Source organism: Dunckerocampus dactyliophorus, chromosome 11 (genome assembly GCF_027744805.1).
Source record: "Dunckerocampus dactyliophorus isolate RoL2022-P2 chromosome 11, RoL_Ddac_1.1, whole genome shotgun sequence".
Taxonomy (NCBI): domain Eukaryota; kingdom Metazoa; phylum Chordata; class Actinopteri; order Syngnathiformes; family Syngnathidae; genus Dunckerocampus; species Dunckerocampus dactyliophorus.
The window spans coordinates 25,420,618-25,445,313 of NC_072829.1; the positions used below are offsets into that span (position 1 = coordinate 25,420,618).

The 24,696-nt window shown below is 43.5% G+C and overlaps 2 protein-coding genes across 9 annotated transcripts in view; both read right to left on the reverse strand.

The window, feature by feature from the left end:
* Positions 1–726: 726 nt before the first annotated feature.
* Positions 727–22,442, reverse strand: kdm3b (lysine (K)-specific demethylase 3B). Of its 3 annotated transcripts, none has more exons than XM_054791300.1 (25): positions 21,941–22,442; positions 18,983–19,138; positions 16,202–16,315; positions 15,907–16,012; positions 15,550–15,674; positions 15,394–15,453; positions 14,465–15,154; positions 11,537–12,692; positions 11,238–11,454; positions 10,929–11,143; positions 10,687–10,839; positions 10,498–10,605; positions 10,289–10,416; positions 9,912–10,212; positions 9,591–9,844; positions 7,333–7,605; positions 7,041–7,212; positions 6,857–6,947; positions 6,609–6,739; positions 6,397–6,516; positions 5,709–5,732; positions 3,261–3,400; positions 2,984–3,160; positions 2,763–2,897; positions 727–1,859 (listed from the first exon to the last, which is right to left on the reverse strand). In XM_054791300.1, the coding sequence occupies exons 1-25, from the start codon at positions 22,145–22,147 to the stop codon at positions 1,779–1,781; spliced, it is 5,334 nt and encodes a 1,777-aa protein (XP_054647275.1). In that variant the 5' UTR covers positions 22,148–22,442; the 3' UTR covers positions 727–1,778. The 3 variants fall into 3 exon arrangements, with proteins under 3 accessions (XP_054647275.1, XP_054647274.1, XP_054647276.1); XM_054791299.1 differs by having other exon boundaries at positions 9,912–10,215; XM_054791301.1 differs by lacking the exon at positions 5,709–5,732 and having other exon boundaries at positions 9,912–10,215.
* Positions 22,443–22,677: 235 nt separating this feature from the next.
* Positions 22,678–24,696, reverse strand: part of spon2a (spondin 2a, extracellular matrix protein) — a 30,765-nt gene continuing 28,746 nt past the window's right edge. For 2 of the 6 annotated variants that reach the window (XM_054791307.1, XM_054791306.1), the window contains one exon: positions 22,678–24,326. In XM_054791307.1, the coding sequence (XP_054647282.1) occupies positions 24,139–24,326 (188 nt within the window). In that variant the 3' untranslated portion in view covers positions 22,678–24,138. The remainder of the gene's footprint in view (positions 24,327–24,696) is intronic. The other 4 variants (XM_054791312.1, XM_054791311.1, XM_054791308.1 and 1 more) reach the window with 3 other exon arrangements.

The following is a 24,696-nucleotide window of genomic DNA, read 5'->3' on the forward strand; positions in this document are numbered from 1 at the left end:
CATGAACATATATTGACAGGTTTTCACAGTGCGGGGATTGGAACACCAATTTAAATTTAATCGTCAAGATTAAAGACTCTTTATGCACAACATAATCATCAGATTTGTTCATATAACTCACAGATCGCAATAAAGAACTTCGTGCTCCGTCTCCTTCCTTCTGCTCTGACTGCACTCTGCGCTGTGTGGCACTAAGGGGGCACTCATAATTGGGTTCAGTACTTTTTAAAATTCCCGTATCCCCATGACAACTGGTGTACCCCTGCGTACGCCACTTTGGGAGCCTAGGCTGTGACGCATTTTGTAGTTGAGTTTGGCTTGTATTCATTCAATGCAGTAAATATTTCTACCAAAAAATACCATCTAAATGCGTAAAGTGGTCATAAAATGACATGCTTATCACATACCCTGGAGTCATTTAATGAATTTGTGTCAGTGATGACCTCGATTCAGTCATTTTGTGACATTTATGCTGGAATTGCAGTAATGAAATGCTCTATTCCATGCCCCATTTACGGATCCTATTTTCTGGACTCATTGGAAACTAGGCCACACATCAGATAGTCCAGTGTGTCTTAAATTAGTGAGCAAATCAATTTGCGTTAGATACATTTAATCTATGAAGCCTTTTGTCTTCTGGGCTGTTTTTGAATGAAAAGTACCTCCAATAATCAACACCAAAAATACATCATTTTGGTGTCAGAAGGCCAAATAAGGAAAAGGGAAGAGGACTTAACAGCATTTTATTCTGAGAGGCGGCTCACTGTGCCACACTGGTTTAAATCAAGTGATACTTCTAAAATGCGCCATACGCAACATATTTTAATGGATTCACAGCAAAACAGACAATGTCACTGCAGCTTGATAAACATACGCACACAGCCATTTTTCTCAAGCTTTATTGTGAAAAATCAAACAGACTGCTAAGATCAATATATATATTGATACAATGTTAATGGCCAGTAGTTCTGTTCAGCTGCAAATGTGATTTTAGAACAATGTTGTTGCAAATCTGCAGTTATTCAGCCTATGAAATAAAGTAACCCAAAAAAGCCACTTCTATGAAATTCACCCGTGTAATGATGTACAGGTGTATAATAAAAGAAAAGACTCATTATTCTGAAAGTGAAAACTAAAAATACAAAACTTTGGTCTGCTTCCCTTCACTGGCTGCTTCACAAACACATTTCAGCCACTTAGGGTAGAAGCACTCTGTTTGAAAACTGCAAGAACAACAAAAAGAAATCTACAAAAACAGGTTAACCTTGTGTCTATTGAAGAAATACGTTGACGTCTTTAAAATAGAAACATGAGCCTGAAACGCACATATCAGTTTCGTATAAGGTAGCTGAACATCTGCTGCGAAGGCACGCCAGCTCATACCTCCGTTACTCATTACTCTCACATACATACGTATACAATGGGAACGACATAAACACACTGACCTTAAATACAGAGTTAATCAAAGCAAAATTTTGAACACAAATTGGAAAACTAGACAAGTTTGAGTGTATTGTGCGACAGCGATAAAGGACTTCCTTCATTGTGGCGCCCACAAGTCCAAAACCAGGTTGAACCCTCCCCTAAATTTGACATGCTCTTAACCCATATATATATATAAACTACGCCGCACTTTATATCTGCCCTTTGCACCTTGAGTGTGTGTTTATGTATGTAGGGCTTGCAATGTATCGCGTGTGTGTGCGCGTGCTTGCGTGCGTGTGCGTGTGTGTGTGTGTGTGTGTGTGTGTGTGTGTGTGTGTGGACACGATTAGTGACTAGGGGCGGGCGAGTTTCGGTTCATGGGCCTTCAGCGTGCCGACCGCATCCTTCACTGCGTGATAGATGATGTTTTTCACCTACAACAGTGAAGGAAAAAAAAAAAAAATCAAGTCAGTCAGTGAAGGAAAAAAAAAAATCAAATCATTCACCATACTTTACACACACATTTACACAACATTTTGATTTCACGTCTATTCCGGAGCTAAAATGCAACAATAATCAACAAGAACACTTTAGCGCAGAGACTATAAACTACAGCAAAAGCAGAGACCATTAAATGTCAGTGTTCCTACGGATGTGACATTTTGAAATTCGATACTTTTTCCAGACTTTTTCCTCACACTTTAAACCCTGTGGCTTGTACATTTCCCACGATGCTGAGAGCACAGCTTCAGGAAGTAGTGACATGGTGACATGAGTCAAGTGGAAGCTAATACGTTTTGAAGTCTTATCAGCAATCTCTGACACATCTTAAGTACGTTTGATCAAGTGTAGAAATTTTACAGCTTCTGTTTGGACTGCTCAGACCACCAACAGTCCACTATCAACAACGGGTTCCAAAGATGTGATGAGAGAGAATAGCGCCAGCTAAAGGGCTGATTGGCTTTGAGACAAAAGTGACTCCAAGAGTGCCAACGAAAGAGAGAGACTGACCAAGTGGGTGACAAAAGAATTATGAGGCTGTTAAAATGTGATGCTGAAGACGACCACTTGAGTAGTTTTAGTTCCCAGGAGGAGGACGGCAATGAATGACTTTTCTGGTAGACTACTACTACTACTACTACTACTAAGTACACGCACTGTTCCAGGTTCCTTGTCACGGAAATCCGCGGGACCAAATGGGGGGGGGTAAGGCACTGTTTATATAGTCCACTGCTGATGGGGATGTCATAAAACTTCATGTCAAAAAATCCCACCTATCCCTTTAAACCCAGGCTAACAGAAGCCGAGTTAACATGCAAACACGGCTATGTTCTAACCTGTAGCTTGTCTTCATGGTTGGTATGAGTGGTGGACAGGTGTCTGAACTCCTGGGTCAGTCTGAAACAGTGTCTCACATGCTCTGGAGACACAAAATCCTCAGCCACCTTGATACAACTGTATAGGTTGTGTACCTGAGAGAAGAACAAATAGACAATGATAAGTGAAAACATATGTCCTGGCACGGCACTCCATTTTTCTCCATACAACATGTACTGACCTGGTGTGGCGCTCCAGCGGGTATAAAAACCGCATCGCCTAAGAACTGCACAATGGCCCAGCCCTGGACGCCATATTCTTCATAGAGTCTGCGGCGGAGGACCTGGTCCAAGTACCAGCTCTGGTCGTGAATTGGGTCATGGTCTAGAGGGTTCTCCTGACCCTGTTCCTCTCCCACCTTGGCAGAGAACAAGTGTCAACAGCGCAGGCCGCAGATGTACTGGCACTGCAAGTTATGTATGGAGGGACACTCAGGAAAGTATCAACTGGCTGCTAACCTTGCGGAGCAGTTCTCTGATCTTCTCGGCGTCCTTGGCCGCATAGATGTGCCAGAGAGCTCCGGGTTTCTCATTTCCTTCGTATACCCTCCTCTTGGTCATTTCATCCACATCGCCCTCCTCAATAGTGGTCATGACCTCTGGAGGATCAAACAAACACCAACACAAACATAGGGAGGGGGAAGGATATCAGACAAGTTTCTAATATCAGTACTCATCTGTTGTTGTCTTTTAACTGCTAACATACAGTATCTCACAAAAGTGAGTACACCCCTCATATTTCAGCAACCGACTCTAATGAGTCTAACTCTAATGAGTTTATCTTCTCATGGGACAAAACTGTAGAAATTAAACTAGTGCTGCCATCAACGACCAATTTTCTAATGATTATTTCCACAAATTTTCCGAATAGTCGACGAATCTAAAAATGCATGTGTGCTATTTCGCTGTGTCTATCTATATTTTGGATACAATTCATGGGCCTAAACCAGGGGTGTCAAACTCATGCCATGGAGGGCCGAGACACTGCAGGTTTTCTCTTCAACCAGTTTGGTTTTCTCTTCAACCAGTTTCTCCAGCAGGTGATTTAATTGATGAGCTCCTTCCCTCAAATTGAAGGAGGTGTTGATCATTAAAATCACCTGTTTTAGTGACTGGCTGGAAAGAAAACCTGCAGTGGCTCGGCCCTCCATGGCACGAGTTTGACACCCCTGGCCTAAACCAAGGGTGTCCAAACTTTTCCCAGCGAGGGCCGTATACGGTAAAATCTAAGGATATGGGGGGCCACTTTGATATTTTACATGTTGTAAACCAACCGGTGTATATATGCTAACAAGTAGTGATGCCCCAATCGGCATCGGCTGCCGATCCGTTGTATTTTGAAGATCAGACAATATTGGATTCCGCCTCGAAGCCGGTTGCCACTCGACTCCCGCCACCCGCAAGAAGAAAACACAACACCACCATGCAGACATGTCCGCGGTACAGTTAGTTTCACGTTGGACGTCAGCTATTCAGCTCTGTAGCTACAGCAGTAGTTCTCTTACATTTGTTAGAAGCTAACTGTTGAAGCACACTGTTCAAAAACATGATGCATGCACTACATAAGCATCAGCATTAGCATTTCCATTGGGCTATGCCACATTAGTCAGGGTCTGGACGAGCCTAAATTAGAGGTACTCAACTAAAATTCAAACAGGTCCAGATACACTTCAAATTTTGTCAAGCTATGGTACGAATCTCTATTCTTTCACTGTCACTCTTGTGGTGCTATCGTCTTATCCCACTGGCATGCTTTTATTTTGAAGGCTGGACTTTATCGGCTACAGGAAGTGTTGCTGCAATGTTTGCCAAGTGGGGAACAAAAATTATAACACTACAAAAACTAAGTCGAAATATGGGACTAAAAGCACACACAAAAAAAGCCAAGAGAACCAAGTTGATATATTTGTAAAATTGAAAAACAGCAAAATCGAGCAGTGGGGAAAAAGTTCATAGTAATAATACACTTTGTCACCAACAACACAAAGCTTTTTCTTTAAATATGTTATAGCATAGCTACATGGGTTGGTTTTCAAAAATGTAAAATATCAAAGTGGCCCCAAAGTGGTGAGGGGTGTACTCATTGTGGGGAAATACTGCACTGTGACGGATTGTGCAGGTGTACCACATGTTGAAGGCAAGAAGTGTACATGCCTCATGTGGGATGAAAACTGTACACTCCTGTAAAAATAACAATGCTACGTACTGTATGTGTAGCTAAACCTAATAAAGTCCCATGTAAAAGTGTTTAGTTTGCACAAAAGAGTAGCAAGGTGAGCACTATTGGACAGACATAAATGGCTGACACACTACACAATCACATTTACTGGAACAACATTCACATCCACAGCCTCTGACTGGTTCAACAGAAAAAAGGAAGTTGCAACCTAGCTTGTTTGATTCATGGTGATTTAGAGTTTCAAAAAGAAAAGTCTATGTCTATAATATACACACACACACATTGTTTCCATGGTGAGCAAAGCTACACTGAATGTGTGTTTGTTTGGTTGTGGATGTCAGTTAAAAAGACTGGACGAGGAAAGAGAGGGAAAGTCTGCCAGAGGAGAGGGAAACTTTTCTCCCACAGTGACTACAGCTGAGCACAGCACATTAACTTCACAGAAACTGAACATACTAAAGGAAAATAAACTGCAGCTGCGTTAAAGTGTTACTTTCGGACATTCCCAGAAAAAAAAGAGGTCCAAAAGGCCAAGAATCAAGTTTTCAGTCATTATTAGCTTGAAATATTGGCAAAGCTTGTATTTAAATACAAAGGTGAGTCACATTGCTAAGCCCCTCGCCCCATTGCATAGATTGTGTTTGAGTGGAGCTGTCAAGAGGGATAGTGGGGAGTTAGTCAGGAAGAAGGGCATGCTACCCAAGTGATACAACTGAAAGTCTACAGACCTTTGTATCCAGAAATATCTGCCTCTGTGAAGGAGAAATGTTGCCATAATGAAAAGGTCAGATACCCACTGAATTCTCTTTTAAATGGGTCCTGTGTAAGCCAATGATGAGGAAAAACAATATCAAGGATTAATGATTCTTACGTCAGAATACTTTAGCTTAATGTTGTTTATGCCAATATAAATATGTGGACACTTGGCCAATACATGTAAAAGAACTGAAAAGGCCTTCCCCCTTTCCTCTTATGGGGAAGATGTCAAATCAAATGTTAGAGGGTGTCTGTGTGGACTTTTTCTTCACTCATCCAGGAGAACATTTGTGAGGTCAGAGGTCACTCCTGTTGGACCTGAGAGAGCGTCTTTGTTCGAGTTCCTCGCAAAGGTGTTTGCCGGGGCAGAGGACAAGACCTTGCTGTGTGCACTGGGGCGCAATTATGCCGGAACAGAAAAGGGCCTTCCCGGATCTGTTCCCACATAGTTGCAAGACTTAAAAAATGTCCAAAATGTCTTGGTCTTATTCTAAACACTCTAGCTGAGCACTGACTAAATACTATTTAACCTTATCTTAAATCAAGTCTTGTCACAAGGACAATAGAAGATGTGTTTTTGATTTGATGTGGCTGTAATCGGTCATTGCTGATAATCATAACAATGAAAAAAGGGATGTGTTGTGTACGTGGCCAACTGACCTTTTTCCTGGTCTCCTTCTCCTTGAGGTATGCCAACATAAACCATGACATTGACAGCATCGGAGACGTCAAGATGAAGGTTGGTGGTGCCAACCTTTCTGTCTTCACTCGAGATCAGTCCTGAAGAAAAGCACGCTCATGAGAAAAGGGATCAAATATGAACACAAACGTTCATATCGAGTGGATGGCTGAAACACAGCCTGTCTTCTCACCGTAGGCGTTGTACATCTTGGGTCCTAGATCGGGTCGCACAAAAAAGTTAGGCAGACGGGCGGCAAGGTTTAGCCGCCCATCTCTTTTAGTGTACTCAGGCAAGGGAAGGTTGTCCATTAAATCGTCAAACCTGGAACACACACAAAAAACATCAGTGTGCAAACACTCATAAATTAAAAAAAAAAATCTGCACTTTTCAAATTCTGATTAGCTTTTTTTTGTCAGACATTTGTCTCCATTTCCTCACCGTGTGGGCATCATGTCTCTGAAGTCTTCTCCTGGAGGCCAGTCCTTTAATTTCAACACCATAGGCTGACCTTCACTGTCCTGCAGTCGCTCTGCAGTTCATAAAATAGCATTAGTATTACATGGAGAAGGATGCAAGAAACAAAAAGAAGCATAATATGCAAGTCAAGCATTAGGAGACTTACTGGAGATGACCTGGAAGCCGTCCCAGAAGTCTCGCACCTTCACGTCAGAAATGATGGCACAGTTTCTGCAGTTGACCAAGTCTACGTCCTGGTCTCCAAACTCCTCACTGAAGGCCTCAGGTCGCCACAGCTCAGATTTCAGTCGTTTATGTATCCCTGACACCAACACAGGCTAAGGAACAAAAAACAATGAACTACAAATACAAGGACGCCATTTTATTTTATTTTTTTTAAATCTTTGTTCCATGATATATCATGAAAGCATAATATGTGCTGTAATGCTGATTCTTACTTGTCCTTGTTTCCAGCACTCTCTAAAGATCTTCCAGTTGTTGGTATTGCGAGGGTCTTGGAGGCAAAGGAGTCGGCCATCACACAGCCAGGAGTGTGAGGTATGTGGTTCCAAAACACTGAGCCCCATTACTCCATCTTTACGGGCTCCCAGCACACTAAGCTCATTTCCCTCTGAGGTTCCCGTACGTCGGCCTTCTGCCTTCTTAGTCTCCACTACTGAGGCAATAATGTGGTCCAAAAAGTTAGGAAGGCTGCTCTTCAGCTTGTCACCCTGAGAAGACATATTTACAATTAACAAGGTATGCACAAAATAATAGAGTAAAATTGTCAAATTGTCACCAATTGCTGGCCACTTCACGTTTCCAATTTTGTGACTTCACTGTTTTTCAAAAATATACCAATAAACATATCATGCTAGTTCACATATCAATATAGCCTATAATGACTCAAAACATATGCATATTTAAGCAAATTTGACCTTTTTTGCCTAAATAAAGCGTTTCCAAGCATAAACATGGCTAAATTTAAATACAAATATAACGCATTCAAAGTCGCAATGATATGTAGTATTCTACACTGGTCACTAGGTATCAGTAATGTTACTGTACTGCAGTTAGACACATAAGCACCAGAATGGCACTGCAGCCATAACCCACACCAAGTTAAAACTCAACTCTGAACCCCCGAAGACACGTACTGTCCGCCCCTCACTCAACTCCGCAAGCAGCGTGTCATTTACACACACAAGTATGACAACATGAACACAATAATAATACCCTTAAGGGTCATTACATTGCGTTGATGAGACCATAAACAACATCGAAAGTACTATACACAACAAGAAGTAAAAAATAGCCAAAAAAAACAGTTCTCCCAATGCTAAGGTGAGATATTATGCCTTAAATGGCTTATTTTCTCCTATTATGTCTACTATATTGGGTAATACCAGTATAAATAAGATGACTAGAGCTATAATAATACTAAAAAAGCGTATTTTCTACGCTCTAAACGTGAAAATATTTGATTTATAAATAAGGAATACGTTGCGAAAAGTCACAAATCACGGTCAGGTCTGGAACCAATTAAAGGGGACCTATTATGTGTTTCCTCTTTCCTGACCTATAAATGTTGTTCCAATGTTGTATTCTCGTGTTAAACGATACCAACGCGTCAGATAATGAAGTTTTGCGCATTTGGAGGTGAGACCTGAAAGCAGCTCTGCACGCTGTGTTTCACAGTTTTTTTTGTTTGTTTTACAAACAGAGTTCCATCGACGTCAATGCAACGCGGACTTCCCTATATGGGCATGCCCAGGCAAACGTTGTAGGCCTGCCCTCCCCCCGCTCTGCCTCGCTTTGCTCTCTTCACTGTTAGCACGTATTGATCCCAGGAAATGTTTGTTAGGGTGTGCCTAAAGAGGCAAGCATCAGGCAGAAGTGGATGGAGGTGCCGATTCCCGGCCAACAAGACAAAAATATGCTCATCTGTCAACGGCACTTCACACGGGACTGTAAGATGGACTATCCGCCAAAATGTTGCTGAAGTCCGACGCCTTTCCAATGTTACTTGGTCGTGATGAAGAGTCAGGAGAGCAAGCTGTAAGTAACAATTTTTCAGTGTCCTGTGTTTATTTTGTGTAAGTAATCCAACAAAAGGGGTTCGGCAGCTGTCCGGAAGCCCTCGGGAGCGCTTGGGTGTGTGAACAATCATAGCGAAGTGGGCTCGACGGGAGGCGCACCTTGAGGAGAGCCGGGGGTGGAGTAAATTACACGGACCGTTTGGGCAGGAGGCAAGAAACCCAGGAAACACTGCAGGACGAGGTGCAGAGTCGGAAAGATCTAGAATGCTTTCTGTGCGGGTTATCGTGTGTAGCTGCTCGATAGGAGTCCAGAACTCAACACAAAGACCCAAAAATTAGTATAATAGGTCCCTTTTAACTGCGTGAAGAGTACTGTACTGCAATTTTTGGGCTCATGGTTTCACCAGCAGGTGGAAGGGCAGTTACAAACATACTACACACACCAGAGATGCCAACTTTTATGTTTTGACAATACTCTGTTCTGGAGTTTTTACACCATTTCTTGGTGGGTGTCACTGCATTATCCCTCATTTGGGGGTTGCAAGTAGACGTATTTCACAAGTGTCACTATTGGAAGTTGTACAAGCCCCGCAGCAAAATCGCAAGGGTTGACATCTCTGGTTGGTTGGTATCTCTGGTCTCACGCACACACACACAAACGGGTAGTTTATACATACGCCTCCAGAGGTAAAAACCGATGGGAATGGTACTCCACTCTCTCCAGGTCCTTGGGGAAGCTTGCCGGGTCCGGAGTTGAGCAGGTCACGGAGACTGGAACCTTCTGGTTTGGACTGGGTCGCACTGGAGCCCAGCAAAAGGCTGTTGAAGAGCTTGGGGCTGGAAGCGGAAGGCCTTGACAGGCAACTGAGGGAGTCCAGGCCAAAAGGAGGCCGACTTTCTCGATTCATTATGGCACGGAGTGAACCAGATTCTGAATGGCAAAAAGAAGCATACATTATTGTTCATGTGTTGTTCATGTGGTTTATCGTTTTGCTCACCTTTTGTGTCATCCTTGGATTTCTGTGTGGCCAAGTCTGCCAGCCAGTGTAGAGCGGAGCTGTTGCCCTCTCCTGATAAGCGCGACTCCTTAGTGGAAGACTGTGCGAGGTTACTGAGGGACGATGTACCACTGGTCGAGTTACTAGTACTCCCCACGCTTTCCCCTCCCCCGCCACTGGACGATACTGCGGTCTGTGCACCTTCAATTTTGATAGTTGATGCTTCGCCTTCTGACTTTACAGTGGTGCCAGCAGTAGAGGGCGCAGCTACGACGATGCCACCACTGCCACTGTTTGTCGACTGCTGATACAAGCAAACCACGCGTAAGAACGCATTGAACACACATAAACAAAAAGATTACGAGCTCCTGTTGTACCTGTGAAATTCCATTGGGCGCGCTATGGCGAACTAGGGACTTCGTATGTCGACTGGTGCAGGGACAGTTGGCTTTAATACCCCACTTGCCTCTCGCTGAGTGCACCATGTCACCTATGTTGTAAAGAGCTAGGAGGGAAAAAATAAAACTAATCTTCGCAGCATTTTCACAAGGTCATTATGACTCACAAGTATAGTTCAATTGTATACCTGTCCCAGGTATAATCTGTGTCGGCATAAGGTTTTGTGGCTCATGAGGTTGGCCCTTCGCACACTTCAACCAGGAGAACACTTCATCCTCTGGACCTTCATCTAACTCTGAAATAGCACACCACCATAAAAAGTATTTAGGCTGGTTTCTTTGACAACACTGTTAAATTAATTACTGTGATGACTTACCCTCTATTGGCCTGTTCCTGCGAAGCCGATAACAGTCGAGACACACTCCAAAGCCACACTTGCGGCACACCCAGTGGATGTTGAACAAAGTGGTCTCACACACATCACACATTTCCCTCACGCCTCGCACAGCGCGCTTCCAAGCTACTTTCTCTGTGAAAGAGGTCAGAAAAATAGAGGAATTGTTTCGAGTCAACTAATTCTTACAGCCGATACAATAAATATGAGCCATTTGTACGTACGGTGAGGTTCCACCATCATCATGGCCTCTTTCTCTGACATTACCAGCTGGCAGAACTGATCACCCACATTGGCCAGAATATATTTAGATGTATCAAGATCGAGGCCTTCTTGCACAGCGGGTGCAGGTAGCCAGAGACCCATAGCCATCGAGTCACTCTGCTGGGGGCTTAGAAAGCCTTCAACACGCAACATACCTTTACGAGTGAATGCCAACCTGGTCACAGTCAAAAAAAAAGTATAGGTCAAACATAGACTGGAATTATCACCCTGTAACACTGAAAGGGTACAAAGTGCTACTGATCACATGCCTTCGGAAGTGAAAGAAACGACACGCCACGTTTGGATCGTCGTCATCCTCGCTATCATCATCTGTATTGCGATATTTGCGGTAGCGCTCCAAGCGGCACTCGCGGCACTTGTGCAAGTGAGGGGCCACGTTGATACACGAGCCGTCCTGAAGGAAGGACTCGCCAGACTGCTTCAGACGGCGGACTTTACTCTGGTCTTTCAGTACAGACTGCCCCACTAGAAAAAAAACAATGGTCTATTAAACCTATTTTACTGACATAAATGCTTTTGAATTCCTTAGGAATTAACAAGGTAATACCTTTGAAAGGCTTATTACGTGGGCGGCTTTTTGCATTGCCTTGGACTTTAGTTTTCTGCAGCATGGCCCCATCCTTCGATGGGTGCGACAATGCTCCTAGGGCTTGGCCTTTGTCTGGACCGTCCTCATTGTCACTCAGGTCTGACAGGTCGCTGTTACTGCTTAGGTCAGAGTCACGTTTGGTTGACTGTGCTCTTTCTTCCAAGACAAACCTCTGACTAGGGTTGAGGTCAAAAGACACAGGCATCTGGTCCATTCTAGTAGGACCAGTGATTCCAAAGACAGAGCTACCCGAGGTGGATGATGGCATCTCCCCAGCTGCCTTTTCGTCCTTTATCTGAGCACCTTCGTTCTGTGACCTCTGAGTTGTCGTCGGTGCTGGAGAGGTTGAAGAGCTGGGTGAAACAGTGGATGAGAGTACTGAGAAAGGGGACGACCGAATTCCCTTAGGTGGCTCTCCCATTGTGAAAAGGTTTGGCTTGCTGTCCGAGCCAGACTCAACCCTGGAGAGTCCAGCAAACGTGTGTGCGTTTTTGTCCCCATAGGCCAAGAATGGATTAGTTGGCTCTTTGGAGCCCTGCAGAAAAAGGTTCTGATGGCTCTCTGAAGGTTTAAAACTAGACTGCAGTACCACACCCGCTGTAGATGTGCCATTATTACAATTCTTCAAAAGATTCTGTAGTCCGGATACTGCTGCCGTACCTCCAATGGCAGCAACCCTCCCTGCAGCTGCACCACCCATGCCCGGGAAAGCTGATGACGAGATCACACCATTTCCTGTTGGATGGGATTCAGGCATTTTGGGCTGCTCGGGTTTTTTCATCCCTTCTGTAGAGGACTTAAAAAGGTTTGGGGGCTCCTTACTAAGGGTTTCAGATGCTGCTGCAAAGTAATTTGTGTCCTTGGACTGGCTTTGTGATGCTGCTAGACCTGGGTTGGTGTCTGAATTCTTGGTCATGCATTGGAAAAACAGGTTTTGCTCTTGCTGAGATTGGGTTTCATTTTTATCTCTGCCAAAGCCAAAACCAAATGGTCTGGAAGTGTCCTTGGAGGTTGTAGATGCAGCAGAGGCTCCATTCGTCTGTGAGGTAACCTCTCCAAATACAGGAGCAGCAGACACAGCCGGAAGACGGAAACTAGAAGCAGTCTTAGATCCCTAAGATGCAGAAAAATGGCATTTTAAATACAGAGTTGGCAGCGATGATCAGGTTGTGAACTTGCAATCAGTCACTACGTTTACATGCAGTCAATATTCCGGTTTCCGGTGAAACATTCAGAATAACCCTTTTACATGCCTGACATGAAAAAACAACAACAAAAAAACGAACAAAAAATGCGCATCATTTCCGCTTCTCCCTGTATCCCAAAACAACAACACCAGTACGGCAAATAATGAACACCCCGGAGCCAGTAGCAGTCGCCTTTGTTTGAGCTTTGGTGCTGGTACTGACCCATCACCAGTACTTGGCACTATTCTCTGTCACTTTCTTCATTAATGGAAGGCGAGAACGTGACGAAATAGTTAATTGAACCGTTTCCACGAGAGACCCCAGGACACTTTGGATGAACGTGCATTTTTACAAACACTGCTTCGCGTAACTTCTCACTCACCTTCTGATAGATTTTGCTATCGCGGTACTTCCTACCGTCTATAAAAGACAATGTTCCTGTCTTTCACCACACTAAGGAGGTGGCTTGTTTCCTCCACACTCCAAAAGTGTGGGGTTTTGCGTGTTGCCATGTTTACAAGTAGTTCCTGCCAAAAACAAGATTCCTTTCCAATAGAACATGCACAGAACAAAGTACGTTTACGTGCAGGCAATTAACCCTATCATCACTGGAATATTAGCCGTAACCCAGTTGCAATAACAATAACACTACGCATTCTCGCCTGTCCATTGTGAGTGTGTGTTACATGCGCAGAAGGAGACTGCTGTGAAGGGAGACTTTTGGTGGCAGCAGTCTCGATCCGCGTATGTAAACACTGTGGAACACACACACAACAATGAACAGACAAGAGCGCATAGTGATACAAACGAAGAGGATATAACGCCGAGCGACTGAGAGGTCTGAATTTTTTGGAAGCAACGGTTTTGTGATGCAAATGTATTACTCTTTTGAATACATCTTGTTCTGAGAAGCCAAACTCTTTACTTAAGTGACCCCAGCAACTAACCGGAACTACGTTCCACCTCATCGAAATCCGACCAGAACTCCGCTCACGAAACAAAGTGGGGTGTAAGTCACTGTTGATACACTACACTGCTGATGGGGATGTCATACAACTTCAAGTCAAAAATCCGAACTATCCCTTTAACATGGCAACTACTGTAGTCTGGAGATGACCCAAAGTCAACTGACACTTGCAACCTCATCAGGGATACGGTTCATACACATGTGCTTTTAGAAAACTTTGGTCGCATTTTAGCTAATTAACAAAAATGAACTAATTGAGAACTATGACAACTATGGACACTATGATAACTATGACCATGCAACATATTAGTGCTGCAATGTGGACATAAGATGTAAATAAGCAAGAAATCCTATCATTAAATCATATCACGACAGTAATGCACAGCATATTTTGTCATGTGAATTTCGTAATGTGCAAAAGCCTAAGTCAACAACGGTTTCACCTTCAACTGCGCTGCATGATAGATAGAAACCAAGAGTAAAAGCACCTGTGAGGCACGCATTGGACAATTCTCCATCTGCCACAGACAATCGCATCAATAGCACTATAGCGCCACTCAAAATGTATTTGAGCAAATAAAGGCCTTTTCTCATGCCTTAAAACTATGTGTGTGTGTATGTATAGTTAGACAAAAACAGTTTTGAGGGACAACAGCACCCCAATAATAGCATTCCTGTTGCTTTTCATACAAACAGTACAAAAGGGACTAAGACTACAGGTTGTCGTCTTACCTCCGTCTGGTTTCCCCAAGTGGGTGCCTTGGGAGTGAACCCCACAGAAGCAGACAGTGCCACACTCGGGCTGCTGTCTGGTGAAGACCAAGAAATGGTGACAGGCCCAGGGGAAACAAGAGCAGCTGTTTTAGAAAAGGACTGGGAGGCCTCTTCTCTGGCCGGCTGGGGGGTCAGAGAAGCCTTGGAGGCCGGAGCTCCAGGAACCAGGCTTGGCATCTGGCCGAGAGAGGGGAAAGATGTGGCGGAAAAGGGAGATGGTGCTGGTTTGAGGGGCGGAGGGATGGGCGTATGAGATACAGAAGTGGTGGAGTCCGCTGCCCCTTGTGTGGACAGTGTCCGTCCATTTTCTTTAGCGTGTGTGTAATAACACGCTTGGGTGGCATTTGACTGATCCATCTGGAGGATGGGATTGGCATGGGCCGACGACACTTTGCCCTGAAGAAAAGTTCCCTCTGAGGAGCTTCCGTTTTTGGTTGTGCTGCTGACTCTTTCGCCGGAGTCTCCTCCCCGCACATCTGTCCCCTCTGTCAAATTTTTGTTGGAATCGTCACAGCTTTGTCCATCCACTCCAGATTCTGCTGCTCCTTTGAAACGCTTCAAGTTCATATCTTCCTCTTCAGAGGCAGTCCTTCTCCTGCGACTATTGTCCCCTTTCAATGTCTCACTGTCCATTTTTCGCCGGCCATTCTTACAGGGTTGGGAAAAAAAACAAAAAGTTAATTGAATTGAAAAAAGGCCACTGCAGCAGAACTTAAAACATGAGGGTCGTACAAAATTATTGATAGGTTCTTCACCAAGCAAGCACGGTGATACTACCATATTGTGGGAATTGTTACCTCATTCGTCCCTTAAATGACAACAATGACCCTGAAAACTGAAAACTGAAAACACACATACACGATGAACATTTATTGAGAACTCCTTACCTCTTCCTCTGCCAGCATGACTTGTATCACACGAGGGTCCACCATCTGCTTTTCTTTACTCTACAGCACAAGTGTGTAGAGTTAATTTGTAACACTTCCCCTCATGTCAAGTTTATTAAAACAAAGTGAAATATTAATTCAAAAATGAATGATTACCTTATCCAACATGATCTCCATAATGTGTGAGACAGGGTCGTGTTGGGAGACAAATCCTGAGGCCCAGCATTCCTCAAACTCCGGCTTATAGACACACACCTTTCGTCCTTGAATTGTGTATGAACCTGAGCAAAGAATAGACAGTGGTACTTCTCATTCTAGCAGATCTGTGGGAAAAAATGGATCAGCAGAATGAATGCCATAAAAGCCTGATTCCAAGGTGGACTTGGTATCCAAACAAATACCCAGAAGCTTCCATTGCTATTTTACAAGCCCTTAAGCCATGGAAAGGGAGCAGGTACGAGAATAGGGAAAAACAAGATTGACCATTTTTTCCTTCTTTAGGAAGAGTCTTACCCTTCCTGAGGATCTCCTGTAGTTCAAAGTCACTTCGCCAGCTGGAGATGGCAGCTTGCAAAGAGGGCTGCTCCAACAGCAGTGGATGTCTTATGTCTTTATCAACCTACACAACAACACAAAATACATCAGCACTACAGTAGAAGGAAACAAATGCACTAAGTCGCAAAAAAAAATTGTTATTTCTTTGTTGTAGCCATTTAGCTAAAATGTCTTTCCAGTTTAATCTTTGAAATGTAAGAGTGACCGTTCTGGACTCATATGAAGCAACTACCACTTACAAAAACAAACACACCTCAAACCTGTGGATGGACTTTTTATCGGGTAGAAACTCAAGGTCGTTGTTTCCAAAATACTGCACTGGAAGAACAGATCCCAAACCCACTCTGTCCACGAGTGAGTGGAAAGCCTGCGGGGGGGGGAGGGAAAGAAGCGTCATTGAACTCAACCTTATGAAAAAGCATTTGACTCAATCCGGAAGTGGGAAAACCCATATTTTAATTGTGTGGGTGGGCATTTGTTACACTGTACAAATTTCAAGACTTTTTTTCAAGACAGATAAATTAAAAAATTGCGACTACACTATACTATATATTTAAAAAAACAACAAAATACTGCATTTAACGTGGCTGTGCTAGAGAACTCACATCCCAATATTTTTAGGCTGAATATTGTCGTCCCTCGTTTATCAAGGTTAACTGCTTCCAGACCTGACGGTGAGGTGAATTTCCACAAAGTAGGATTCAATATTAATAAAGAGAATAATTTTGTACTTAGAGAACAGATAACTTGTTTATGACCTTCTAAAAAGATTTTTTTCAGTCCTGTAGACATGACTAACGCCCCCTAGTCACCTTTATAGTCATATTACCTCATATAGTTGACATGATAAGGGATAAGGCAGTAATTCACACGCTAGTATTGGGACAGTTCCTTGTGTTTGTACTATCTTGCACGTAATGTGAGTTGACAGCATGGCATTTAAAAAAAAAAAGATTGATATTAAGGACAGCCAGTCTGACATGCATCTGGCATACATACATTTATTTATAAAAACATGAACATTTGTAAAATAATGGCCACTGCTGCACTACTGCTGGCTTTGTTTACACTACATTGTGCAACTCACGTGGAGGCTACGGGATCTCTGCAGGGACATATACTGGTGTCAAAAAGTGTTTGCCCTTATTTTTTTTCCATGTTTGTCAGACTTAAATGTTTCAGATCATCAGATTGAAATATTAGTCAATGACAACACAACTGAAGACAAAATATATATTTTTTTAAATGAAACTTTTTATTATTAAGAGAGAAAAAAATTCAAACCTACACGGCCCAGCGTGGAAAAAGTGATTGCCGTCTAACACTAATAACTGGTTGGGGCCCCCTGAGCAGCAGCAACTGCAATCAAGCGTTTGCGCTAACTTGCAATGAGTCTCTTACGGCGCTGTGGAGGAACTCATCTTTGCAGAATTGTTGTAATTCAGCCACATTGCAGGCTTTTCCAGCATGAAGTGCCTTTTTAAAGGTCATGCCACAGCACCTCGATAGGATTGGAACTAATCAAAGTGTTTCAAAACACTTTTATCAGAAATGTTGCTCCAAAATTGGAGAAGGCGCCCACGGAGATGGACTGCACACTCTTAACGAGCGTACACACAGAAAATAATGTTTAACAAGCAGACCTATCGCAGCCTTTTTCTCTGGACGTGGACGACATGGTACTCAGGGGGGCTGCAGGGGGAAAATTCAGCGAGCCGGTGTAGCATACGCTGGTGCCTGGACACAGGTTTCAGACACTCAACTCCAAACTGGAAAACTGCGTACCTACCATGTTGGCAGGTTGGTGTCCAAGTTAAATTTCTATAGTATTGTCCCTTGAGAAGGTATACTGTCACAAAAATGCTCGCCGAAATGAGGGGTATGCTCTTTCCTTGTTTAAGCCATGGAGAGCAATGAGCATTAACCCTTTAAGCGCCAATGCAACATTGCTGAATTTAACACGCCATAGAGACAAATATAATGCCTCATGTAGTTACTATTTCACACCAGGAGATGGCAGACATCTGCAACTTTAATCTGAGCAACATTTGTGGGCGTGTTTCTAAGCAAAGTTTGGGAGTTTAATGAGTTTCTACACGGGAGTCCACGGCTGCTGGTGGCACCAAGTCCACCCACTATGAACAGCACATTTTGGAGCTTCCCCCACGTTCGGAGGTCGTCAGGAGGACGTGTCCCAGAGGAACATTTTACTGCTCAAAGCTTGCTCTTCTACAGCTCTAAAGACAAATTTGAGATTCTCATCTCAGCCTCATTTTAGATGCTATTTTGTCTAAAAATGTTTTTCACATGTTTCTCCTCAAAAGACGACATACGGTGCGTGTAGCAGGGGTGGTCAAAACACCGCTAATAGTGAGGAGGGGTAGCATGCAAAAAAATAGCGGCAGAAGGCGCGGGAGGAAATACACTACTAATAGCGGAGGAGGCAGCAGTGGTGTTCAAGATCCCGTTGTAAATGGTGATGGCTGGGTTTGTTTGAGAGATGAGTAAGAATATAACAAGTGGATCAGGCATTTTGATGAACCTGTTGGGTATCGTGGAGACGGGGCTCTGACAAGTTCTGAGCCTGGTGATGTCATAATATGCAAGTGAGATGAGTGAATTTACTCCCATCACCGACTTTGGGTCATTCTGATGATTTTTCTCATTTAATGTATGCCTTTATATCTCTAACCATTTTCAAGCTACAAACTTTTGAAATACTAATATTAAAACTGAATATTTTCTTGAAAAAATTTCCAAAGACATCCAAACAGATCACATCATCAGCCACATCAGGGGTGTGAGCTGCCATTTTCACTTGTGCCCTTCATACATAACCCAGTGAAACGTGATAGTTCCATAACTGCGTATAATACTTGTCGGACACAACCTTCACAGAAGTGGTATCCCACCCGAGTCGCACCTCTTTACGTGGAAAATTGCCGTGTTGACTTTGTCCCCACATACCTTGCTCAGAACAGACAAAGCAATCAAGTAGCTTTCAATGCCAGTGTGAAAGGGGCTTAGGACTCACCAGAGCAGGCCAGGTCATAGCTGATCCGGTGGTGCCAGCAGGAGTACTGCGACTGGCCCAAACGACGGTATCTTCCACCAGCACGGCCTTAACGCTGTCATCATACACCTGCACCCACGAACACTGCTGCGATGCATTGTCAAACTCCACAAACACCTGCAATTGAAAACAAAGAGAAGCCACCAGTTAAGCCACATTGCACCTCAAAAAAACCTTCCGCTGGAGCGTCTTTGTGCGATTGCGTTGATTGACCGGTAACCATTCACAGGGTGTACCCCACCTCTCACATTAAATCAGCTGGTATAGGCTCCAGCTCACCCGTGAACCCTAGTGAGGACAAGCGGCACAGAAAATTCAAAGTTAAGTGTGTCTAAAATGGATTGTTTTTTAGAGAAAAGTAATACTGCACATATTTGTAATATAAATGCACATTAGGTCCATCTTCATGAATCTTCAAAGCAGCCTGTTGACTGGCAACCCTATTTGCATACCAGGGCGTTACATGTCCTTGGAAAGCTTATTTCGCTGAGATTCTACTGATATACCTGTATATCATTCCAGGATAGAGCTATAACTGCAGGGTCTGTGGACACAAATGTTAGACTTGTCACAAAACATGACTAAAACGCTCCTTCGAAGCCTCACAGCACATTAAATCCGAATGAAAGTCCAACAAAGCCCTACAAGCCTTACATCCACAAAGACACACTAACCAATGCGGCACACTTTCATCACTATCATCAGATATGTGCATATTTTCCACATATTATAGACCGTAAATGCGGTTAGCACGGTTGCACTGACCACACCGTGCTACTGAAAAACTCAACTTTTAACTGACACCTCACTCAACCCAATAGACAATTAACATCTGCGTGCAAAAATGTATCAGAACCCCCGAACCTCTGCACTGTCCCGTAATTTGCCGTGGCAATGCGTGTCACGTATTTATGGCACGCCTGAAAAGCATGGAGACTAGTTTGTGCACTGTTCCGTTTACGCATACGTTACGCACTTGGAACGCAATTCGTGCCCGAAAATGGTGCGCATTGGCATGAAATGACCACGCTCCCGCACGACTTATTTACACCCTTGCCAACACCAGTACTGTATGTCCAGTGACCAACAATAGCATTGACTGTTCAGGCATGGGTATGCATTGTCACCACCACTTCCCGCATCTGTGAAGCAGTTGTGCCATTATTTGGTCCCGTCGCGTCCCGCCTGACGCCACGCTGCAGAAAGAGCAGGAATAAGGCATTAACTACAAAAAAATGCGGCACAGACTTTGTGTGGGAGGATTGTTGACAAGAAGACATCCCTTTGGGCATTATGATCACTTATTAACTGAAACTCACTCGGAAGACCCGGGAATTTCCCTCGATTTGCACCGAGAGGTGGTGGAAAACCTAAACCATTCATGTGAATGAGACCCGCTTCGATACGCGCCGTACGCATTGTTTAGTCGTAGGTTCATGGTGCGTTCCCTACAAGCTCATGGAAGTGATGCGTGCCACAAACTTTGAACATTTCAACATTTTCTTTACAACCAATTTTTTCATTGGCGCACCAGGGACAAAATGCATGCAAGTGTAAAGGTGGCTTACTTAACGCGTGTAGATCCGGTCGGTTACATTGTATCTTTAAGATGCCTGACGTACTGAAAAGCCCAAATCGTGAAAACGTCGATATGCTGGTTTACGGGTGGGCTTTTGTCATAAAAGCAGGAGCTGCTGCGTAAATGGCAAACAGGAAAAAGTGGACTGTGCGTCAACCATCTTTTTTGTCTTTATTTTACAATCATGACCAAAGAGTCTCAAGATACAGTGTCAGGAAGGCACAAAGCTGTGTTTGCAGGGAGTGAGTGAAGACTTTGGACAAGTGTGACCAAACCTGTGTAAAATACTCCATTTTGCAGCATCCTTGTCAAATGCGAAATGGGATTAGGTAGAAACTCATGACATGGTACCATTGTGTTTTCCAGTTCATGCAACCAAACTACTTATTTATCTAGTCGTCTTTCTGAAAAAATATAGGCAAACCTAACAACAAAAAACGTATCAATGTATTCAAACTCCTATTCCCCAGTGTCAGTTGCACCAAAGATTGTGTCTGTTGGGGATAAAAATTGAGCTTGTTGCCTTTCGAGAGACTGAAGCCATGCATACTCCTTATGGTTCAAGGACAGCTTCACATTTACATTAATTATGACTTTTTAGGCGTTTTAGCATCAAAGGAATATCCCGGAATGCTAAGAGGTAAAGCTTACACTTTTAAAATATTATAAATGCGTTTATAAAAATCCGAGTCTTTCTGTAAAAAAAAAAAAAAAAAAAACTTCACACACCAAGGAAGGCTCTCGACTTGGATGTTTGTATGATAACAGCTAATCATTTATGTAAGTCAACTACCTTTGTACACCGCAGTGGCCGTTTTCTGACAGCCCTACAGCGTTGGCCTTGCATCAAAACCAACCATAGGTTTGCCTAACACATTTTTGTAATAAGTATTTAAACTGAAACGCTTCCATGACGTGAAATGGAGCCGTTCGCTCTCAACTTCTAAGGCCGCTAATCTGTAGACTAAAGACAGCTAGCAGGTGAGGAGCTAATGCTACAGGACAGCGAACAACGATTAACAAGCAATGCAAACAATTCAATAGTACTAGATAAAGAATTTATGCATGTTCGCCTATGTGTTGTATTACAGAAGGCTAATGTCACTCATCAATATGCTAAAAAGCGAACAATGCCAAGGCCAAAAAAAGCCCCGAACTCGATTTTAGCTTCAGTCCACTATCCGTAACATTAGCTCGGGCGTACTTGGAAAAGCTAGCATTGACAACAACCGAATAGAAAACAAGCCCACATTAGGTGATAAATGACAATCATTAATTGTGGCTACTTAGTTGTTATTTCGTTCATGCAGTACGATACCACAACGTATGTAAACACTAACCGTCAGTCCCGCAGCAGGAGTTGTTGTTGTCGCCTCCCCTGCGCTAGGCTCCGGAGCGGCCAGGCCGATGACACTCACTGCCCGCACCGTCCCTCGCAGCCAGTCCCGGACTCGCGGTGTCTGCTCCGGTTCGGTTCCATTGACAGTCCCGCCGTCGCGAAGTAGCAAGAGTAGACGTTTCCCTATCAATTCAAGAGGCTCCCCCATGATTTCCCCGCAAGCTAGCTGCTTCTATCGAGCCACCATGAAACAGTGTTAACTTCCTCGCTCGGGAACTCAGAAGTGCTCACAGGCGCGTACGGGGGGTAAATAGCCTTTTAGGGCTATTAAACGTATCGCCAATACACCGCAAACTGGGTACCGAGCAGTGAACCAGCGGGCGATGAACGACGGCTGGTAATGAACTCCGTGTAGATGTTATTGTCCTCCGTTGATGTGGGCGACTACAGTGCTATGTCCGCCATTGAGCCCTGCAACAATCAAACGCACTCCTCGTAGGCAAGCAGCACTGCGGAGATACGGAGTATGTCTAGGCCAGCGGCGCCCTCCAGTGGCGGAAGTTAAAACTACAACTGGCCGGATCACTGCGGAATGGTGGCTTGCACAAGCAGCATATGATGTTCCCTCTTTAAAGTCTTTAAAGAATGAACGAAACAGGCGTCACAAACTTCCTGAACGTTCAGCACTTTAATGCATCATACCTTATCTTCCACATCATATTAACGCAACTCTCATTAGATTATATCACTAGGGCATCATAATTAGAGCAAAGGTTATTCACCAACCACACGGCAAAAAGGGCAGTTCGGATATGTCGGTTATAGAGAACTGTTCCTTAAATGCACCACAGATAAATTACGCACACGGCTCCCCGATAAAATACAGCAGAGGTCTCCAAAATGCGGGCCGGGGGCCATTTGCTGCCCTCAGCACATTGTAGAAATTGAAAAACAGAGCAAAAAGTATGTAGCATGCAGAATGCCAAGCAATATTTTTTCAACGAGAGGACAGATATGACCTCAAAACGTCAGTACTCCCTCACAACACGAAAAGCTTGTATAGCCTATCAGTATGTCGAGTAAAATGATGTAGCAGGTTTAAGTAAAGCACTCAAGCAATGCTCTAATACGAGCTAGTTTAAGAAACACTGCAAAGGTCTTACTATAAACATGCACAACTTTTGTCCGTTTTTACTGCATCATCCTGAGGTGTGTCTAATCATCTGACCCTCTCATGTGGCTTTAAAAGGCCATTTTTGCCAGTCAATTGCCTGCAAATACACCAGAAATTGATTGATTTACGTATACACGCATTTTTATGAAAAATATATGATGTGACGACTGTGACACAATGAGATATGACTTCATGATTTCAGGTGGGGTTTGTTCTAAGTGCAGTACCATTAGTGACCACTGTGGGGCGCTACAAACCCAAAAACATCTATTTGCAGCAGAGAGAGGGAAGTCAGCTTGCCCTTTGGGGTCAACAAAGAATAAATAATTGACTTAATTGATTTATTTCCTTGTGATATGATCAGATAATCCCCCATAATAGCGGCTGGCATTGATACATACATGCAAGTTGTGTTAATTTTGCACATACACTGCAACTTCTATGGCTGGATACAAGTAAAGTGTCAATAGTGCAGATCCAGAATGTTGTCTGTCCCAAAGAAAACGTTTAGCTTTGTATAATGATGCTGAAAACCACACAGAAATGTCCTACCTGAAAAACACTCCACATTTATTCATGAGTAATACAATATAGTATATACAAAAACTTCCACATTAAAATAACAAAATAGATCAAAACACAAATATTCTTTCTTTCTGTAAAAAAACAAAAACAAAAGCATCTTGCTATAAAAATAGCCCAGCTTACAGTTTAGCTGAGCTAAATGTTTCAAGCCTTTTCGGCAATTTGGGTGTGGGGTGTGTGAGGTTGTTTTTGAAAGGTTGCCGAGCACACTGTATGTTATGACGACTGCAAGAGCATCTCTCTTGCCATGTAAAGCAACATTGGTCCAATACTCCGCTACACTCATCGAAGGAGATAATAAACACAAAAAAATAATGAATGCAGTCTTGACAGGGAGAGAAATCCATTGCATTACAGAGAAATAACACAGTACGGTTTCTCAGTCCAGCAGTAATAATGAGTCCCAGTGTTGAATACTGGCAGCACCTGTGCTCTGTGGGTTACTGGAGCTTCATGCAGCTGTGTGGTATGCACTCAGCCTGTTCTTCCAGCTCAGGACAGGGCACGCCAGCGTTGGCCGGTCGTAGGAGGATGTAGCGTGTGCGATGGCGGACGCCGCCTTTGGAGCAGGGGCCCAGACATAAGCCCCAGGATGACCAGAGAGACACTTCACAGTCTAGGGGTGTCACTGTGGGGGAAAAAAAAGATGCAAGAACTCACTGACTCTGTAAGTAATTGTATCCCATCAGAGGCCTGATGAAACTTCTCCACTACGTAGCGCAACTGCACTCTGATCCTACTTCTACCTATTTAAAATGTAGTATACTAGAGGTTTTCAAAGGCAGGTGAGCCCCACCTCACACTTTGAAAACATGTTAAAGATATGTATATAAATCGTATAAGTTTGTATCTCGTTTGTGTGAAACTTCTATGTCATCCATCAGACAGTCAAACAAGGTATAAGATCTTTAGTACAAAATAAAACTTGTATGATTTGGGTACTTATCAGAAAAATATATGATAAATGATTATCTTGTATGAAAAAAATGCAAAAGTGG